At 39.0% G+C, this 22,492-nt stretch overlaps 1 protein-coding gene across 1 annotated transcript in view; it reads left to right on the top strand.

Annotated features, from left to right (window-relative positions):
* Nucleotides 1-22,492, top strand: part of LOC122808189 (antigen WC1.1-like) — a 997,107-nt gene that overhangs the window by 864,276 nt on the left and 110,339 nt on the right. Inside the window, exon 13 of the mRNA XM_044079157.1 lies at nucleotides 4,344-4,658. Within this exon, the coding sequence (XP_043935092.1) occupies nucleotides 4,344-4,658 (315 nt within the window). The remainder of the gene's footprint in view (nucleotides 1-4,343; nucleotides 4,659-22,492) is intronic.

A 22,492-nucleotide genomic window follows, 5' to 3' on the forward strand; every position in this document is an offset into this window, starting at 1 on the left:
ATTTCTGCCTTGGAGGTCTCTGCTTTTTGGGGAGATGTCTACTGAGAGCCTCTGCAAAGGTAGATGTGTAGTTTATGTTTTTATGTGAGGACTGTGATGGTGGGTGTTCTGGAGGGCTATGTGCTCCATGTGGTGTGGTGCAGGTGTTGACCTTCTCCTCCTGACCAGCTACTCCAGTCTTGGCTGGAGAGTGCATGGCTTCCAATTTGGAGATACAGGTGCATCTCACACAAGTCTGAGTGTTGGGAGGTAAGAGGAGAGGGTTGTCTGTGTACATGAGGCAGTTGCTATACTGCCTCAGAATGCCCAAGTTCACCAGGTTTATAGGAGCAAGCACAGGAAGGAGGGATGATCATCATTACTAAGTACTGGAGCTGTTTCCTTATAGTGCTGATAGCACTTATGTGTGCTACAATAATTGCTATAAAAAGCCTGGTGAAGTGCTGGCAAATAAGCTACGAGTACGAGAGAGAAGAGAAAGTTAAAAGGGATGGGAAAAAACTGCTGAAACGACCAATAAACTACAGTTTCAGAACCAGAAATCACTCCTCTTGTGGTAGATAGGCTACCTAGTGATTACCACTCCCACTGATAAGCTGCAAGGCTTCCCTCTAACACAGAAGGGTCTGGGGAACTCAGAAACTTACAAAACAGTCATGGATACAGCAAATCTGTATCTGGACTACTCTAGTAACAAAAAAGGTGGAAAACAAGCTTGGAACTTTTTCCCCCCAGAAAAAAAAGTTAACATATAGCTGGAATACCTCAAAAAGAGTTTAAAAATATACAACTGAACCTCTGGATACTGCATACCTGACTATGCTACCCAATTGTAAGGTTAGGAACGCAGTAAGAAAAAACGCATAGTGAAGCACAGATTAATCACTTATAGTCACAGTTAAACAGCAACAAACTGCAGTAACATGCAATCAAACAGTAATGAATTGCAGTAGATAACAATGAAATATCGTTAGTAGATTGCTTTGACACAATAGCTCACAAATCACAACAGTAACAGCACAAATAAAGCAGTGATTCAGTAGAACACTGTCATCAATTTAGTGAGGCTACCAATAAGCAGTAATAAATATGGCAAAGAAATGCATGGATCTCATCATACCCAATAGAACCAAGATGCTCTCCTCCAAAAAAAGGAAGCCAATCTGGTGGTCCCCTGCCATAAACAAACTCTACAACAGAAGGAAGAAACTGATGTGGACTAAGGTGAAGACCCAAGACTGGAAAAACTTCCTTATTAGCCTCAACAAAAAGTTGAGATCCCTCATCAAATCCTTCAAAACTAGCTATGAAAACAGAATTGCAGAAGATAGTAAAGACAACCACAAGGTCTTCTATAGTTATGTAAAGAATCTCCACGGCAATACGCAGATTTGCTCTGAGCTACTGCACAATGGTACTTTCTATACCGAGCCAACAGCCAACAGATATTACCAATATACTGGCCGACAGATTCAGTGCCAACTTTACCCCCCCAAAAGGACCAATCACAACACCAGTAGATTGTCAGGCACCCAGTACTACTGCTGCACAGGTTAAAACAGCACTGTCCAAGGTCAAGAATACAGCTTCTATGGGGCCTGACAATATCCCTGTCTGTGTTCTACATGAACTACAGAGTGAACTGGCACATCACCTGTGTGCCCTGTTCAATCACAGCCTCATCTCAGGCTTTCTGCCTACCGAATGGTGCACTGCTACAGTCATCCCTCTCCACAAAGGATGAGTGACCACAGACCCCAGGAACTATTGCACCATTAGCTTGATGAGTGTGATATGCAAAGCTATGGAACGCATCATCATGGACCTAATAAACGAGGATATAGGGAATCTCCAAACTCTGGATCCCACTCAGTTTGGTTTTGTGAAGAGTAGATCATGCCTGCTCAACTAGGTCGACTTCTTTGAGTCAGTCGCTAGAGCTATGGATGAAGGCAAAGTGGTTCATACAGCCTACCTTGATCTGGCCAAGGCCTTTGATACCATTCCTCACTCAGGAATCATTGAAAACCTCACTAAGCTAGGACTCTGCATCACTAAGTGGGTTGCAAACTGGCTCACAGATAGAGCCCACAGTGTGAAAATAGCCGACTCCAAGTCAGATTGCTGACTAGTCATGAGTGGAGTCCCACAGGGTTTGGTCCTGGGTCCTGTCCTGTTTGGTATCTATTTCTCTGAAGTCCAGGCCAACACAAAAGGACTCTGGCTGACAAAGTTCACAGATGATTGCAAGTTGGGAGCTATTATTAACTCCCCAAGTGATGCTGACATCTTACAGAATGGTCACACTGAGACCAATGACTGGTGTCAGAACCATGGCCTTAAGCTTAATGCCAAAAAATGTCACCATTCCCTTTGGGATAAACCTGGTTCCCATGAATTATCACATTGATGGTAGTCCACTAAACACAGAAGGCATTATAAGAGATCTGGGAACACAGGTTGACAGCAACCTCTCCTTTGATCACCACATCGCCACTGTGGTCAGAAATTCCTTCTCAGTGGCTCATGTCATTATTAAGGGTTTTGCGTCCAGGATGAAAGAGGTCATTGTCTCCCTCTACTCTTCCCTCATTAGGCCAATCATTGAGTACTACGCCCCATTTGGCATGTACCTCACTAGACATCTGCAACAACTGGAGAGGCTACACTCATCAATTCAAGTTACAACTAAAACCTCACCTTCTCACCAAATGGATTTGTCACTGTGCATCTCCACTTGGTTGATTGCTCAGTTCATCTCTAAACCTCCCAATCTCATTTTCTCTCTATTTCACCCAAAGTCATATGCGAATAATCCCACTGTTTCCATATATTTTCCCTTACAAATATCCCCTTAATGCTATTATGTCCTCCATTTCATGCTTTCTCCCCACTCAGGTTGTTCTTACCCTTTTCATCTGAATCCTTCCATATCCATCCTCCTTTATCCCTTAACTCCACTACCATCTTCTCATTCTTCTTAAATCTACCAATCAAAAATATTAATCAACATATGTTGTGACCTTAATTGCTAGCACACCATATAGATGCTGCTTATATCATTTACATGTATTTCTTTATAATTTTTTATTTTTAGTCTCTTATGCAATATTACTTTTATGTTATCTTTGATTGTTTTCTTTTAGTTTATGCACAATTGTCTTCAATATTGTTATTCATTTGTACTTGTTTTCTCTGTTGGAGCTTTTCTGTCTGAGTCTCCACTGAAAAGGAACTTTGCCCACTTGGACTTGGTAAACAAATTAATTAATTAATTAATTAATTAATTAAATTAAATTAAGTAAAATAACTGTTGTTTTGAAATGTTTTAGTCATTTTTTGTTAATATTTTAGACATGCTTAAATATTTTTTCATTCAGTTTTCATATTCTGTTTTGCTTGACTTGGCACTATGTTTATCTTGCCAATAACTTTGTAAACCTGTGCTGTGTTCATATTAACAAATTTGCTGGGAGGATGATATACTCCTAAACTCTTAATAAAACTTTAGGTACACAATAAAGTTTTCTAGGCACACTCAGTCTCATTTTTAAAAATACAAACTGGTACAATAGTCTAGCATTCTGACCCTGTGCCTGGTCCTCACCCTTTACCTTTATCTACCTAAAAAATAAATCTTTCACATTGCCTTTATTTAGTATTGCCTGTGTTGTACATGCTCTATTATAGTATCTACCTCTGTAATTACTTAGTATTTTAGCAGTTATTTACTGTGTTTTAATACCCACTATTGTTTTGTACAATGTCTAAACTTTCATGTATCATTTGTAGCTTTTCTCCTTGAGTGTCAACTGAAAGTAGATTCCTGACCCAATTGGGCATTCCTGGAAAACAAATGTTAAATAACTAAAATAAAAATATCATGGTATTATTATATTTTATTTTGATTGTTTATAGTAGTAATAATGGGGTACAGTAGTTACTTTATCTGGTAATACTGATTTCAGTTTCTGTTTTCTGATCATCATCTTGTACTTTCAAATAGATATCAAAACAGCCCCAAGAACACTTCAGATTTTCTTTGCTTACTACATGGTTCTGCTTTTTGTAACAGAACATTAGTTTAATGATAGGTTATGGCATGAAGTATAATATAACCAAATGAGATTTAGCAAAGAAATATTTAGTTAAAAGCATACCATTTATTTAATTTTATTAAAAACCTACTAATCATGAGGTTCTGGAAGAGCACAGGAAATTAACAAAATTGCTTACATTTTTTTTATTTCAGTCCTTTAGTCCATATGATGTGTTGTATTTTAAAAATTTTGACATATCTGAACACTGTGCAAACAATGTCTGTTGCTGTCAATTTCTTTCAGGTTCAAAAGGATACAGATTGGTCAATGGCAATGATATCTGTTCCGGAAGAGTTGAAATCCAGTACGATAGTAAATGGTGGCCTCTGTGCAGCCTGGAATGGGATATAGCTGATGCTAATGTCCTATGTAATCAGATGAGGTGTGGCTATGCCGTGGAGTTCTCTGCAGAAAATTATGTTGAAGAAGGAAGTAACGAAATCTGGAGAGGTTCATTTCATTGCAGTGGCACTGAATCTCACCTGAAATTGTGTCATTCTCAGACCTTTGGTCACCCATCTTGCCCTACTAGCAAAGTAGCATCTGTCACCTGTACAGGTAAACTATTATTGTTATTAAAACCAGTAAACTGTACATTTCCATATACATAAACCAGCCATTGTCTTGTTATATAAAATTGTTTAAACTCTTCTTTTTAGATTAATAAAATATCACAGACAGAATGTTTTCTATATATATATATATATATATATATATATATAACCATTTCTGACTCACGCATGTAATGTTTGGTTTAGAAATTTGTAACAAGACTACAATGTAAAAATATAGCATAGCTATTTGTCAGCTTAACTACCAGCTCAGTGCAAGGAATCAGTTTCAAAATATGCAGAGAAAAACTGAGCAGAAGAGTACAGATTGAGTTTGGGGATGACGTATTTAAGTGTTAACTTAATGAACGTGTTGTAGTTATAGGGTGCACACAGTTCAGAGGTTTTGTCTGATGGCACAGACGTTAGGAAAGGCAAAATCACCTACTAGCACATTTCCAACCTCAGACAATATGAAGATTAAAGATACAGACAGGTATGCATTACTTACTAGATAGAGATGAAGTTCCTGTGACAGGTAGTGGATACACACTGTGGGACATACGAAGAAATGAGGATTTCAGAGAAGAAGCCAAAGTAGATTCAATTATTCAGATAAAGAAGAGCAGGTGATGCTGGATCAGTCACATGTGCATCAAATCAGAAGATAATCAGTAAAATTGATTTGGTAGAGACAGGGAGAAGGTAAATGCAGATATCTAGCTAACAGATAGATGAACTGAGTGAGGGAAGAACTGCGATAGGTGTTCGTGACTGCTGAGGAAGGTAAGAGAGGCTCTGAATAGACATGGTGACAGTTGATATGACACCTGACACAGTGTAAAAATGGGAACAAGAGGGATGATGACTATGCATTGCTTGGTGTTTCAACCTGTAAGCATTTTTACTTGAAATGACTTGTCTGAGTTACTTTAGATAAAGTAGAATTAACAATTAACAACACAATTGGTGCACACAGACCTTCAGTAACACAGCTGTCAGCTGCTATGTCTATGGAGGTTGTGCAAATGTTTGTTGTTACAAAAAAGTAATTTAGCAAGGCAGTACAATAGCGAAGGCAATAGATTTAACTGGAGTCTATGTTGCATGCAAAGGAGGATTAGGCAGATGGCATGTGTTTTCTTTTTGTAGTGACATAAACAATAAGTAGGTTGTGAAGTGCAAGGACAAATTCAGCAACTGGCAGTCTAATTTAGGCAATGACCAGTATTCACTATTCAAAAATACATCTTGTAAAACAACGGTTCTAAAATGAAATTACTAACATAACACAGTTTATGAATATTTCATGAATCTTGCCTTATTTTCTTCTATATAAATATTTGATTGGTGGCCATATCACACTCTTGCTGTCAGCTAATCATAGGCTACCACTGAATGGTGCTCTGTGGAGGAAATAGAATTCATGGCCCATTGTGAGAGTTGTATTATTCTACAGCAGTATCTTTGTCAGTCGCTTAGTTTATGACTGTAAAAGGGCATGGATCAGTCTACCTTCCTAGTTAATAAATAAATATATGCACACACAAACAAATAAATAAATAAATAAATAAAGTAAATTGGGTAACTTACATAGTATTGCTGAGGGTAACCTTTTTGGAGGAGTAACAGGAAGGCAGTGAGGCATATGGACCACTACTTTATTATACTCCTTTAGTGAAAACATCAAATGGTAGAAATACTAAAGAAGGTGATGTACAACAAGTTGCTCACAGTTTTGTTGATTTAACAGCTGGTATGATGTGTAATGTGTGACATGAGTTTGTAAATCACATAATCCATAAAAGAGCATAAAGAGGAGTACTAGGAAGTATGTAAAATAAGACTGCCATTAGGATCATAAGGTCATAGAAGATTACTAGGCTCAATTCTTGATTTTATTTTATAGGTTCATAGGTTCATGGGTAAATTATTTTCCTGTGCTGCAGTCGAGCAGAGCCACAGAGGTGCTCCCTGGGGTGAATTTCCTGTTTCCCATCCAAACATCAAGATTTTTCTTGACGAGTGCTAATGAGGAGCTCTGTTTGATATAGATAGGTAGTTTGTTCCAGAGTATGGGATGTCTCTTGGACAGGAATCTATCCCTCCAGCATGTTCTGTTTATTGTGGTGACAAGGTTTAGGCCCCTAGAGCATTTAACTTGGAGGGATTGGGATTCCTTTAAGTGGAGCATGTCCAACAGCTCTGGGTTTAATATAGCTTTGTACGGCAGAGATAGCCTCTGAGTAGGCGATATGCAATGGAGTAAAGCTGGAGTTTTTTGAGACGGTCTGCGTAGGGCATCTGTTTGAAGCCAGTAATCCTGTTTGTGAGGTATTTCTATTGCCTTTCCAGTAGTTGTAGATGTCTTGTGAGGTACATACCAAAATGAGCGCTGTACTCTATAATGAGTCTAACGAGTGACAAGTAAAGGGAAACAATGACCTCTTTTTTCCTGGAAGAGAAACCTTTTTATGATGAGGTGTGCCACGTAGAAGGATTTCCTGACTACTGTGGCGATGGGATTATCAAAGTAGAGATTACTGTCTACCTGTGTCCCAAGGTCTCATCACACTTTCGTTGTTAAGTAGACTGCCACCTATGTGGTAGCTCATGGGTACAGAGTTTTTACCAAAGGGGATGACAATGCACTTTTTGGCATTGAGCTTGAGGCCATAACTTTGACATCGGGCATCTGTCTCAGTGAGGCCCTTTTGTAGGATTTCCCCATCATTAAAAGTTTCAATTATGGCTCCTATTTTGCAGTTATCTGCGAACCTCATTAGCCAAGACTTTCTGTGTTAGCCTGTACTTCAGAAAAGAAGATGCCAAACAGGAGAGGACCCAAGACTGAACCCTGTGGTACTCCATTTGTCACTGGTCTGAAGTCAGATTTGGAGTCTGCTACTTTCACAGTGTGGGTTCTGTCAGTGAGCCAGTTGGCAACCCATCTTGTGACATAGGGATTTATACCTAGTTTAATGAGCTTATCTATAATTCCAGAGTGGGGAATGGTGTCAAAAGCCTTGGCGAGGTCTAGATAGGCTGTGTGAACCACCTTACCCTCATCTACGGCTTTGGTGACTGCTTCAAAGAAATCTATCAGGTTTAGGACAAATGATCTGCCTTTTACAAACCCAAACTGGGTGGGGTCCAGAGTTTGGAGATTACCAATGTCTTTGTTTGTAAGTTCAGTGATGTTACATTCCATGGCCTTGCAGACCAGGCTCATTAGGCTAATGGTGCGGTAGTTCCCGGGGTTCGTGGTGGCTCCCCGTTTGTGAAGAGGGATAACCATCACTGTGCACCATTCAGTGAGCACAAAGCCTGAGGTGAGGCTATGATTGAATATGGTGCTTTGGTGGGGTGCCAGTTCATTTTGTAGTTCATGCAGAACGTAGCCTGGGATGTTGTCAGGTCCCATGGATGCTGTGTTCTTGGCTTTGGAGAGTGTGGTTTTTACCTGTGCAGTTGTGATTACAGGAACTTTGCATTCTTCTGTATAGAGATGGGCCCTTTAGGGGGCGAGAGGGGAGCAAAGTTAGCACTTGTTGGTAATATCACTTGGTTCTGTATATTTAGTGCTGTTGTGCTGTAACTCAGAGCAGATCTGAGTGTTGCCATTGAGATTCTTGACGTAGCTATAGAATGCTTTATGGTTGCCTTTAGAATCGGTGGCAATTTTGTTTTCGTAACTAGCTTTGGAGGATTTTATGAGGGATCTCAGCTTCTTACTGAGGCTAACTATAGAGTTCCTCCAATCATGGGATTTTACTCTTTCTTGCAACAGTTTCTCTCTTCTGTTGTAGAGTTTGTTTTTGGCAGGGGACCACCAGATTGGCTTCCTTTTTTGGGGGGATAGCATCTTGGTTCTGTTAGGGATAGCATGATCCATCCACTCATGTAAGTGCTTATAAAGTGCATTTGTGTAGGATTCAGCAATCTTACCTCTGTCATCCATCTTCATGGGTTTCATGAAGTTTGCCAGTTCTGTCTTAAGAAGTGTGAAGTTGGCTTTGGAGAAATTTTTTATGGTGGTTTCCCTAATGGGGGAGTGGGGGCGGGATGTGGATCTCTAGGCTGACTAGCTTGTGGTCGGATCTGACCAATGAGGAATTGTTCTCTGGTTTGGAACACCAGTTGCCCATGGTGGTAATGACCAGGTCTAGGCTATTGCTGCCTCTGGTGGGGGTGTGGATAAGTTGATCCAAGGCGATGGAATTTATGAATTCTAGAAAACATTGAGCAAAAGAGTTGGTACATGAGCAGTTTTCCCAATTAATGGTGGGGTAGTTGAAATCATCCATTATTAGGGTGTTGAGTTATACCCTAATATTTTCCAGTGTATCAAGAAATGAGGAGTGAGAATCCTGGGGCATGGTGGGGGATCTGTAGCAATTTACAATTTGGATTGTGGTCTTGCCTAGAGTTAGTTGCACTTGGATAATCTTGGATGCATTATGCTGAGAAACTAGCCTGGAGCTGTGGATATCCATAATAAAAATGGACACACCTCCGCATTTAGTGTTTCAGTCCAGGTTAGGTGGTCAAAAGGTGTGGTATGAATTATAGCCTGGTATTGCAGGGGTACTCTCTGGAGCCTTGAACCAGGTCTCTGTCACTGCACAGATGTCAATGTTCTCCATTTTAAGGAGTGCCTCGAGTGAATGCCTTTTGAGGTTTAGACTTCTAGCACTGAGAAGCATTACTCTCAGATTTTTGCTTGCTTGTACCTGTTACAGTGGTAAATTTGTCATTTGAACCTTTCCTAAAAAAGGCACTGTAGGGGTGGCAAGTGTCTTAGCTAGTATCTGGAATCCCAAGGGCGACAGGTGCAGGCCATCTCTGGCAAAGCATTGTGGTCTATCGATCATGGTATCCGAGGCAGACAGACACTGGATCCCCTTTGAATGACACCAGAAGCTTAGCCAATTGTTGAAGTCAATTATTTTGTCCTTGTACTGTGGTATCATTCTGGGTGATGGCAGGATGCTACTCAGGGCTAGGGTCATACCTGCCTGGGCTACAAGACTGGACAACTCCTCCATGTCTCATTTCATGTAGTCCAGGGAGATATGTCTCAGCTCATTCACACCAACATGGACAATGACAGAGTCATATATGTACTTGTGGAGTGACCTGAGTGCATGCGTTATATGGTAGATCCTGGCAGCCGACAGGCAGCTGTCAGTAACTTTCTCCTTGTTTAGGCTGGTGAGTGGAACATCAGTGTGCCTGACTATAGAGTCAACTATGACTAGAGTGTTGGGTACGTTGTTATGCCTTATGGGCTGTGGTTGAGTGGCACACTGAGTTTGTGGGCTATTTGTCATTTGGGTTGTGTTGGGGGCAGAGTTTGCTTGCATTTCTGCTTTGGAGGTCTCTGTTGCTTGAGCAGATTTTTATTGAGAGCTTCCGCGAATGTAGGTGTGTGTTTTGTGTTGCTATGTGTGTGTTTTGGTGGTGAAGGTTTTGAGGGACTATGTGATGAGTGTGGTGTGGTGCAAGTGTTTAACTTCTCCGCTTTAGTGTCTAGTCCAGTCTTGGGTGAAGAGAGCTTTACTTCCAGTTTGGCTATATAAGAACATATCTTACAGGTTGTAGTGCTGGGTGGTAAGAGGAGAGGGTTGTTTATGTACATGAGGCAATTGCTGCATTGGCCCAATATGCCCAGATTCATCAGGTAGACAGGAGAAAACACCAGGAACTGACCCTTAGACATGCCTGGATAGGTGCTTATTTATTAAGTACTAAAAAATGTTTTCCTCTGGACAAATGAGGAACGTTGAGTGCTGTAGTAATTTGTAGCTTATTTAGTGCTTACAACGAGTTCTGAACAAATGATTCAGATGTTACCAATTAATGCTCATCCATCCAACACTTCACAAAAACAGCCTTGTACCCATTCAATTACTATGCCAACCATAAAACAGTCCATATAGGCACTTATTTATTGGTTCTACATGACATTTGGATGAGAATTTAAGTTTCTTGATTTATACTTTAGTACTGATATGATTATTTTTTCTTATTTACAGTTAATACTGTTAATAGTTTTAAGCTAAAGCAAAATAATTATGGAAAAAGCACAGTCTACATATGGTTCTGTAAAGAAATTGAAAAGAAATTTTGAACAGAAAGTAACGTGAATATGCAATACATATTTGTTACTAACGCAAACAGCATTGTTTTGTTTTTCTTTTTGCAGGAGGTTTGGGTTCCCATACTATGCTAAAATAAATATAATAACATATAGATCACTCTAAGTAACAAGCACATAAATTTCTTAGCCTTTTCAACTAAAGTAAGTACTTCCTTAATGTTTAGGTAGTCCAAACTTATAGTTAAGATATTTAGATACTAGATGGATGACAACATATAGTCCCCAAAAAATAACAAATCCAACTTTCTTTAAGTTTTCTCTTCAACGTGTTCAAGTTTTGTAATATATTTTATTAGTAATCCACAACTGGGTGGGATCATGCAGAATTTGCCCAAGGCTGGTATGGCTTGATCACAAGTGTGAAGGCCGAGATATTAAACAAAGTCAACCCAGGGTAAATCTTGTGTTACCCACACTCAGCAGTAGATTATTCGTATTATACAACAACATTATTTAAGAAAAAGTCTTCAATTTTCTATTTTATGTCATTGTATAAATGGACTTTAGTGATTCTCTGCCAGTTTCGGGTAATCTGAGGCTTGCAAGATATGTTCTGTGCATGTTTTATGACCGCACAGTACCTTGCTGTATGTGCCTGTTTTTTAAAGCTGATTTTCCAGTGTTTACCATGGCACATCTGTCATTTCTCTGAATTGTTTACATTTGTACAGAATGTCTAAATGTTTGACTCATACTGTAGGTCTGTTCTTTCTAAAAGCTGCAGTTTTTTGGTAAACCATTCAGAGGGAAGGCATGAAATAGTGATCAGTATAGCAGAATAGACACACTGGATACTGAGAGCTGTAAGGATTTTTTTAAATCATTTTGTATTGGTCTGTTTCATGGAGCAGTTTACTGGCATGAGATTTTATTTTTTTAATTAAAATTCTCTTTGTAACAGCATGGAAAAGACACTTTAAATATTTCCTGCCAAGAAAATAATTAATAAGGGGCATGCTGACCGGCTTGTCTAATAAGCGTGTTATGTTTTTGAATATTAAATTAGTTACAAGCAGAAATTGCAGAATAGAGAAAAGTTCAATATTAACTATTAAAAATTAAAAAGTTTTTTTTAGAATATAAAGTATTAAAGTTGCCTGGAATTGTTTGGCAAGTTTAACACTGCATGCAATGATTTAGCACTAAATGAGTAGTTTTATGAGGATCAGAGAAAAAAAGGGACATTCTGTGATGTAGGTATTACTTGCTTTCAGTAACTTATATAAATATGATTGGTCTAGTCGCCTCTCTACAGTAGTTTAACAACCGGATTTGTTTCTATCAAGATATGTTGGATTTGAAATGGGCACACTAATTGGTCTATCCAATCAGCTTACACGGTTTTGAATAATAATAAATATTTATTGTATAATATTGTTTATGGCATGCCATCATGGTATTTCTCATGTATAATTCTTTTGCCATTTTCTTCGCCATAAAATGTTCCAGAACATAAGCTGATGAACTTTACTGTGCTTAAAACATGAATTATGGAAAGAGCACAGTCTAAAACATGAAATACAACAAGAATTACTCAACCCATAGACACTGGGTTTCTATAACTGTTAGAGTGCATGATACAGATTTATGTTTGCTTTCATTAGGCATCATATAAATTAGCTTTATTACTAAAAGTATCCACTGATATATCAAGAATAAAATATTCAGACTCATTAGCTTTAATCTTATTTATTTAATTATTTATTTGCTGGCAGTTTTATCTTAATTAAGAATAAGGGCAGTTTCATTGCTTTGAAGGACTTCTTCTTTTGGCTTTTCCCAGTTAGGGGTGGCCACAGTGGATCACTTGTCAGCTCATGATTGACAGTGGAGTTTTACGTTGTCAAGTTGCCAGCCTGATGCCCAACCTTCTACGGAAGGCATACATACACACGCACGCACTCATGCCTAGGGCCAATTTAGAGTATCCAATCCACCTACAGCATGTTTTTGGGAGGAAACTAGAGCACCCAGAAGAAACCTACGTGACCACAGGGAGGACATGCAGACTCCGCACAGAAGATACCCCAGCCAAGAATTGAACTGGAGAACCTCTTGCTGTGAGGTGGCAATGCTAACCACTGCACCACCACGGTTGCCCCTTTGCTTTGAAGGACTATGATAGATTAATGTTTAATTTTGCTTTGAAAGACTATTATAGATTAATGTTTAATTTAAAATGAATTGTTGCACTACTAAAATTTAGTAAACATATTTTGACATTTAACAATTGTTTGATCTTTAGTCATACCCTTGTACTAATACTTTTTATTGAAAATATCAATAAACAAAGATACAACATCTAACACCAAGGAAGAAATATGTTATATACTTACTAAAATATATTCATTACAACTTCAGTAAATATATACAAGAGAAACATGGAGATCAGTTGCTCAGTCAGTGTGCACATCAGTAAAATTAACTGTATCTCCCCATTTTATTTATTTTTATTTATTTATTTGACATTTGTTAAATGGGTTAGTCCAGCTGGGTTAGAAGCCCATTTTCAGTGGAGACCTGAGGAGAAAAGCTACAGTAGAGACACTTTAAAGTACAAATGTTACAACCACGTATAGAGAATTATTATACAAAAGTTCCAGAGATACAGAGAATTATAATACATAAGTTCAAGAAATACTGAAGAAAATGCTAAACAAATAATAACTTTTTTGTTATTAAGGAGACAATGAAATTCAAAAGGATTTTCCAAGAGAGTGAGAAAGATTTCACAGAGAAGAGAGGAGTGTGTAGACAAGCAACATTATGTACATATTTACATGTGGTAGAGCAATATAGCCTAAGGGTTTAATCTCAGAGAGGGACTAAAGTTAAGGGGAGAAAAATTAAGAGGTTTTGTAGATGGAAGTCAGTGGAGGAGTGAAAAAACATATAGTAGTGTAGTGGATTAGGCAGGGGCCTGAGAGGGACAATTCGTGGTGTTAAGAAGGTGAAGTTTTAGTTCCTTTTTGACGTGTTTAGGGTGGGGACAGATCTTATGTGGACGGGGAGTTTGTTCCAAGCTTGGGCAATGGTGGATTTGTAGAGTAATTTGAAATGTCTTTTACCATAGCCCTGTAAATGGAAAGTGCCACACCCCAGAGGAGTAAATCCCAGTCATAGTATGTGTTTAAGATAGGGATCATCCCAAAGAATGTGCTTATACTCTCCCAACCAAAGTCCAGAGTTGTCATCTTAAGCAAACTACATTACTAACTGTACCACTTGAATCTCATCAGACGAATCCCACAATAATGTTTATAATCAGTCTAAAATAATATTGGCATATTAAAAATAGACATATATCTCCTCCACAGATGCAACACAATATGGTTAGAGCTGGCATTGCTATTCTATGCCCATTACCTACCAAAGCCATCCCTTCCTCCTATTCCAGTCACCCTTTATTCCAAGCAATGATTCTATATCCATCCATCAGCTCTAAGCTCCACTTCCATGTTTCACTTGATAATCCTCTTAATCCTGACATTAATTCCTGGATCTTCTTTCTATCTCAAACTCTTGATGATCGCCAACCTTCCATTAATGTGCCTTCTATCTATTAACCCACTTCACCATGTACCACAATAAAATGTGCATCTCCCCTTCCAGACCATCTACACAATTACTGGAATACTAAAAACAAGTATATGTCCCAAGTCCATACCTCATCTTTCTTGCAAAGCTCTGGCCATCTTTCATACACTCACCTACAGAAATCCTTTATCTCCAGACATTCCTATCCCATGTGTAGTGATCTCATACCTGCAGAATGTATCATCTCACTCCCTTTTTGAAGAAACGCATCTGCTGTAATAAGTCATCATAGATAATGTATGTATTCATATCCTGCATGACCTATATTGGTTCGATTTGAAACCATCCACAGCTTACTTGGACCATTTGTCAGACTCCATCCTCCTACGTATCTTGCTCTTCCCTCAAGAAGCTATTATTTTGCTTTCCTAATACTCAAGTCACTTCCTTTTTACCCAGGACTTTATATGTGCACCTTATTTTATCCTTATCTTGACCATGTTAGTGACCCATTTCTACCTATATTCTCCTAGTCTTCCTATCACATTCCCCATCTGCAAACAAGTATCCAGACCACCATGAGCTTTGCTTACCCCAGACTCTCCCTTGCAGGTATTGCAATGTACATCCCAAAGCTATTTATGCTTCTATACCTCTTTCTTATCTGTATTCCACAAGTCTTCTGACTCATCAATGTCCTAGTACTGTGATAGTTTAGTTATCGCCATTTATCCACAGCTGCATATGAAATCTAATTTCCACTGATTGCAAACACTGTCATTATACAATGACCCCCCCCATTAATATTCCAAAACGTGCACGCTGATTGGTCAGCATGCCCATTGTAAATCCAACTTATACTAATGGAAAAGGTCCTGTCACCCAGACTTTTTCCATTAGTATAAGTCTTGATTTTTTTGTGTTTTTGGTAGCAATGGAGAACGGTAGAGCTCCATTGCTGTAATGTCGCTATAACGAGATATCTTAAAAAAAAGGAAAAGAAGATCTTCCTTCCTCCATTGCTTTTTTTAAAGCTATCTCACTATGTTAAACTCTTTTAACATAGCGAGACACCTTTTAAAAAGCTATCTCACTATGTTAAACTCTTTTAACATAGTGAGACACCTTTTAAAAAGCAATGGAGATCTTCCTTTCTTTGTTGCTTCCACACACAGCTCTGATTTACTGTGTAAGCATACCATGGAACATATTACTACCTTACATCTACCAATGCAGTGAAAGCCTTTATGCCTGAATATATGAAAACAAAGCCTAAGTCCGTGTGTCTGTCAACCTCTGTTGTCTTCCAGAATTGAATAAGAAATAAACTATTACTAATGGAAACACAACCTAGTCACTTGCTAAATCCCTTACAATTTTACAAGATCCATGTTTCCATAATAAAATAAGCAGCATAAAGAAAGAGGTACCTTCTCTCACCTTCTTTCGTACAGTAACTTTAATAGCAGTTCACAATTAATCATGCTTCACAGACTGTATCTTATGATATACCCTTATTAGTGAACCTCTGTTCCAAACCACCACTTTCTATTGTTTGAATCAGGTAGTTCCAATTGCCTGCTTTAGCAGCCATTATGATATCAAACATTACAATCCACCATCTGGCCCTGCTTCATTTTAATAAAGTCTGTAAATTCTTCTAGCGCGATAAGGTTAATAGCTAAAGTGTACTCACAAAAAGACAAAATGTCTAGTACTCATGAGATGTCCTAATGTGCTTTAAACCCTTAATGCCAGAATGATCTGAAAGATATATTACTGACAAGTTTTATAAGTGATAAATGTCAAAATCTAGCATTTTGTCTGGGACCCCATAATCTTCAAAGCAACACTTCATACCTTGCCTCTGGCAGAATACCCGACTGTCTGGGTCCCTGTACTCTTCAAACTGATACTTCACAACTACCACCCCAAATCCCTACCAAACAACACAGGGTCCACTACTTTATATAAAATTGCATCCATTCCTGTCACCTTGCCATCCTTGGATGACATATCATGTATGTTCCTCCAACATGTTCTATTTTTGTTGCAGAAGAGATTACGATCTCTTAAGCTGATGTTTATGCCATCACTGGACTAGTAGATGTACAGCTGGTCTGACAAGATAGAATCTTTTGAGGCTGTTTATGTGAGGCAGAGTTCACTCCTCAGCAACCTGTATGATACTGAGACCAGGGACAATACTCTGAAATGATCAATGTAGTTCCGATGACCCTTCATTTTCTTGGTGAGAAAATGCTGTAGGAGTTCAGTTTGTGTCAGGTGTTTCAAGAGGGAGATTATCCTCAGTGGTTGGTCTAATAAATGCTGAATTCAGTGAAATGATGTCGTAAGGGGTCTCTCAGTCTTTCCAACATAGAATGCTGAACACTGATTGCAAGTAACAATATATACTACCCCTTGTTTACTGCAATTACCAGACTGTAGTTAAACCTTAATTATAGACTCATTATTTGATATTAAAGTGGTGTGGGTATGTATAAAGTTACAGTGGTGACATGCCCCACATTTTTAGTACCATTTGATGTATTTGCATTCTTGTCATGTCTATTCCGCTCAAAAAGGGTCTCTAAATTTAGTGGTACCTTAAACATAAAATGGGGCTGTTCATCTATAGTGGGAAAGAGTTTTACATGATGCATAAAAATTAACCTGCACTTCTGAATTATATCTTTTATTTGATTGCTACAATAACTATTTTATAGTATCATTGCCTGCAAAAAATGTCATCATTCACAGGGTCACAGCTCCCATTGTAGTTATGGTTGTAAACCAAACCTTGTACCAACAAATGATTTTATTTAACACCCCAGTTTGTACAAACATCATGGCAGGCCTGATCAATAAAACCTTTTAGGTGACCCCCCCACCTTGCCAAAGATATTGAACAAAATTTGTTTTTCTTGTCCAAGTAGTGCCCTAGAGGGCTCTATATCAGAACAATGAAAGCGCATATGTGGGACCTCATAAAAGTCGACACATAATACACAAAACCTATAAATAGTGAATGACCACATAATCAAAATTTTTCCTAGTGAAAGAATTCACGTGGCTGTTTGGAAAATATTAAAATTAAAAAAAATTATCAGATGGGGGGCTTTACCCCCCACATCCCACAACTTGGGTGGCTGTGTCCCCAACACCCACCCCCTAACTAAATATACTAACGCAGAGATCACACTATTGTGAAGGAAAGGGCAACTCTGTGTAGTTGGCCAACTACCTCCTTTCCCTGTGACATATTCATAAAATCACTTAAATGCGGTTCGATGAATATGTGTCGCTCTTTACATATTCTCTCAAAAGCCATTTTGTGCTTCTAATATAGACCCCCCCCCTTAGAGGATACCATCCTAGTCCATCTAACAAATTATTGATTAGATTCTTTTTTTTAGCTGAACAGCCCTATTTTATGTTTAAGGTACCACCAAATTTAAGAAACATTTTGAGTAGAATAGATATGACAACAATACTAATAGATCAAAGAGTACCAAAAAATGTAGGGCATGTCAACAATGTAACTTTATACATACCTACAACACTTTAATGCTGAGTAATACGTTTAAAACTAAGGTTCAACTATTGTCTGATAATTTCAGTACACAAGGGGTTGTATGTAATGCTATATGTGATCAGTGGACAGCATATGTTGGGAAGACTAAGACACCCCTTAGAAGAAGGATTTATGAGCAGTACTATGACATTTTAAAGTGTAATGACAAGAATGCACTTTATAGACACACTGAGATTTGCCCTAACTATACAAAATTTATTGAGCAGACCAGGTGATCCGCTGTGGCGACCCTAACTGAGAAAAGCCGAAAGAGAGAGAGAGAGAGAGAGAGAGAGAAAGTTGGCCATTAGTCATAGGGGTGGGCCTCAGGAATCTTCTTTAGCCTACCGTGTCAGTTTAATTTTAATGCCACTAAGTTTCTAGGACTAAACAACAACAATAGTATTTTAACAGTCTTAATGTTGAGGCCATCAAAACTTTAAAACCATAAAAAACACAATTAATTCACAAAATCCACCTTTATATGTATCATTCTAAACACTAATTTTTAACACATGGCTTTAATTAATCAATTTTTTACCAATATTCTCTTGGTTTCAATTTGTAATATATTAGTTTCCTGATTATGACTGTTTAAATCATTTTTAAACAATTTTTTAATTAGTCTTATTTAAATGTTTTTAATAAGTGACAATTGATATAGCTATTCGTCTTATTTAAATGTTTTTAATAAGTGACAATTGATATAGATATTCTTAAACAACTGTAATATTTTATTTGTGTAAAGTTTGTTTTTCATTTTAATTAATTTGATGAAACTATTGGTTCTCCAGAGGTCATGTGGTATATACACTCGTATTATAAATACCAAGTTTTTACTAATATCAGCAGTTCTCATGAAGTCAGTTTTTTTGGATGACAGTGCTGAGCAAAACTCTGGTACTAACCCTTTACAGCTGTATTTTGTCATTTCAAATAAAGATCTTATAATTTTCTGGACTGAGCCATTTTTGTGCCATTGTGGTCCAATTTTGGTGTGTTATGTTATCCTAGTTTCGGAGCAATCACTTGGTAGTTTATCTTCTTGGATTAGTCAAAAGCTTTTTAACATTCTCCCTCATTTGACCTAAACATATATGAGAGGTTTTGATGAGGCTCAAGTTTGAAGGGAAATATACTATACATTTTGATTATTAAGTGACATTTGAATACCAGGAATTTCTGTCTGGTTAGGAGCCCATTTTCAGTGGAAACCTAGGGAGAAAAGCTCCAATTTTATATTGAAAGACATGCATGCTAAAGAACAGGGTAAGTCCTATTTTTAACTTTTTTTGTAGATAGCTACATTTTCATAGCCATAAAAAAAAACAGAGGTCATACTTGACATTTTATCAGTATTTAGAATATCTGAAAAATCTTCTTTCTGGTTCTGTAATTATAATACACCCGCCCTAATCTGGCTTAGTATAGGTATGGTGTGAGTAATAAGTATATGGATAAATCTAAGAAGTGCATTCTTCAAAATGTATAGCCCTTGGAAAGGAAATCTCAATTCAAGAAATTGTATTGATGAATCTAACAAAATTTGCATGTAGAATCCATTTTCCTTTGAAAAGAATTTGAGATACATCAAACTATTTTGGAGGCCAAAGTAACCCAACTGATGTTCATAGGTTCATAGGTTCATAGGTTCATACTAGGCTATCTGCCCAAGGGCATTTATAAGCCTAGCCCATAGTTATGTGGCTTTCGCCTCCCCTTTAGTTTGAATAAAAACTATGCCTATCATTTTTCTGTGCCTCTGTCAAGCAGTGACACTGAAGTAATCCCTGGGGTATATCTGCGATCTCCCATCCATTGGTCAAGATTCCTCTTGAACAAGGCCAGCGAGGTGCTCTGCATCACATGTACTGGGATTTTGTTCCACAGCATAGGGAGTCTCTGGGTGATGAATCTGTCCCTCCAGCATGTTCTATTTATAACCGTGTCAAGGTTTAAGTCTCCCGCCCTTGTGGTTCTGAGGGATCTAGATTTTTGAGGTGAAGCATATTCATCAAATCTGGGTTTGACATGGCCTTATATGTCAGGCACAGGTCACCTCTGAGCAAGCGGTATGAGACTGAATAGAGCTGGAGTTCTTTCAGTCGGGCAGCATAAGACATATTTTTGAGACCCTTTATCCTTTTGGTGAGGAACTTTTGGGGCCTTTCAAGCTGCATCAGGTGTCTGGTCAGATACATTCCAACGGGGCATTGTACTCAATCATAGGTCTAATGAGTGATGAGTACAGGGGATGATGACCTCCTTGATCTAGATGTGAATCCCTTCCTGATCAGGTGGGCGATATAGAAGGTTTTCCTAACTACTTTAGCAACATGAGTGTCAAGCGAAAGGCTACTGTCAACTTGGGTCCCCAGATCCCTGATGACTTTTCTGTGCTCAGTGGATTGCCACCTATATGGTAGCTAGGGGTAACCTTGTTTTTCCCGAAGGGTATGACTATGCATTTTTGGCGTTTAACTTCAGGCCATGGCTCTGGCACCAGTTATCCATTTCTGTGAGGCCCTTCTGGAGGATATCTGTGTCAGATGTGTTTTCGACTATGGCGCCCAGTTTGCAGTCATCTGCAAACTTTGTCAGCCATAACCCTCCTGTGTTTGCTTGTACTTCAGAAAAGTAGATGCCGAACAAGAGTGGACCCAGGACTGAGCCCTGTGGGACACCACTTGTGACAGGTTTTGAGTCTGACATGGCTCCAGCAACTCTGACCCTGTGGGTTCTGTCACTTAGCCAGTTTGCAACCCATCTTGTGATGTATGGGTTTACATTCAAGCTGATGAGTTTTTCGATGATACCTGAGTGGGGTATTGTGTGAAGGCCTTTGCCAGGTCGAGGTAGGCTGTATGGACTGCCTTTCCCTCATCAATGGCCTTGGTGACTGTCTCGAAAAAGTCAACCAAGTTTAAGAGGCAGGATCTGCCTTTGACAAAGCCAAACAGGGTTGGATCCAAAGTCTGCAAGTTCCCTATGTCTTTATTTATGAGTTCCATTATGATCCTCTCCATGGCTTTGCAGATAAGGCTTGTCAAGCTAATGGGAGGTAATTTCCAGGGTCTGTGGAGGCACCGCCCTTATGAAGTGGGACTACAGTGGCGTGCGCCACTCCTTGGAGTGCGTATCCTGAGGTGAGGCTAAGATTAAACAGCTGTCCTAACTGTGGGTTTAATTCCTCGTTGAGTTCATGAAGCACACAGCCGGGGACACCATCCGGTCCCATGGATGCTGTGTTTTTTGCCTTAGTGAGGGCAGTTCTCACCTGGGCGTTGGAGATGTTTGGTGGGGCTACAATCCTCTGGAATAGATATCTCTCCTTTTGGGGAGAAGTTTGCACTGAACCTGTCAGCCAGTATGTTAGCAATGTGTGTAGGTTCAGTAATTTTCACATCATTTTGAACTAATTCTGAGCATATCTGGGAGTTTCCTCCTAGGTTTCTAACATAGCTAAAGAAGGCCTTATGATTGTCTTTAGAGTCCTTGGCGATTTTTCTCTCAAAATTTGCCTTGGATGATTTTATGAGAGCTCTTAGTTTTTACTTATAATGATCAAAGGTGTCTTACCTTTCAAGGATTTTGCTCTATCTTGTAGTAGCTTCCTCCTTTTGTTGTAGAGCTTGTTTATGGCTGGGGTCCACCAGACTGGACACTTGCCTTTGGTACAGAGAGTCTTAGTTTTGTTTGGGATTGCCTGATCCATGCAGTCTTGTAGGTGCTGGTAGAAGGCATTTGTAAGTGATTCAGCGGTTTGAGTAATGTTTACCACTGGCTCAGGGGCCTTAAAGGAGACCACACTAGTTTTTAGAAGTGTGAAATTGGCTTTTGAGAAGTTTTTCACTGTGGTCTTTTTTGTTTCAGGTGGGGGCGGGATGAGGACCTCCAGCGAGATTAGTTTATGATCTGATCTCACCAGTGAGGGTATACTTCGGTGTTGAACATTTTGATCCCATGTTCGTGATGATGAGATCAAGTATGTTTTCACCTCTTGTGGGGATGGTGACTAGTTGTTCCATGGCATTTGAGTTTATGAACTCCAGGAATCTTTGGGTTAGAGTGTTCGGGCTTGAGTAGTGTTCCCAGTCTATATTAGGGTAGTTGAAGTCACCTAGTATGATGGTGTTTGGAGATACATTTATCCCTCCAATGTTTTCAGGAAGGCCATGTGAGGTTCCTGAGTTTGAGAGGGTGGCCTGTAACATGCTACAAATTGCAGAGCAGTCTTGCCTATGGTTAATTGCACCTGGATGGTCTCTGATGCATCGTGCGTTGCCACCAACCTTGAGGTGTGGGTGTCCTTTATGAATATGGACACCCCTCCTTTCTTGGTGTTGTCCGGATTTTGGGGCGGAGCATGATATGAGGTGAAACCTGTTAGTGCTGGGGTGCTCTCAGGAGCCTTGAACCAGGTTTCTGTCACAGCACAGACATCGATGTTCTCCATATTGAGAAGGGCCTCGAGTGCGTGCATCTTGAGATTGAGACTTCTGGCATTGAGCAGCATTACCCTTAGTTTTTTCCTTTTTGGTGTTCTAGGGTGGTAGGTTTAGAA

This window comes from Protopterus annectens, chromosome 8.part0, assembly GCF_019279795.1.
Source record: "Protopterus annectens isolate FY-2018-M chromosome 8.part0, PAN1.0, whole genome shotgun sequence".
Taxonomy (NCBI): Eukaryota; Metazoa; Chordata; order Ceratodontiformes; family Protopteridae; genus Protopterus; species Protopterus annectens.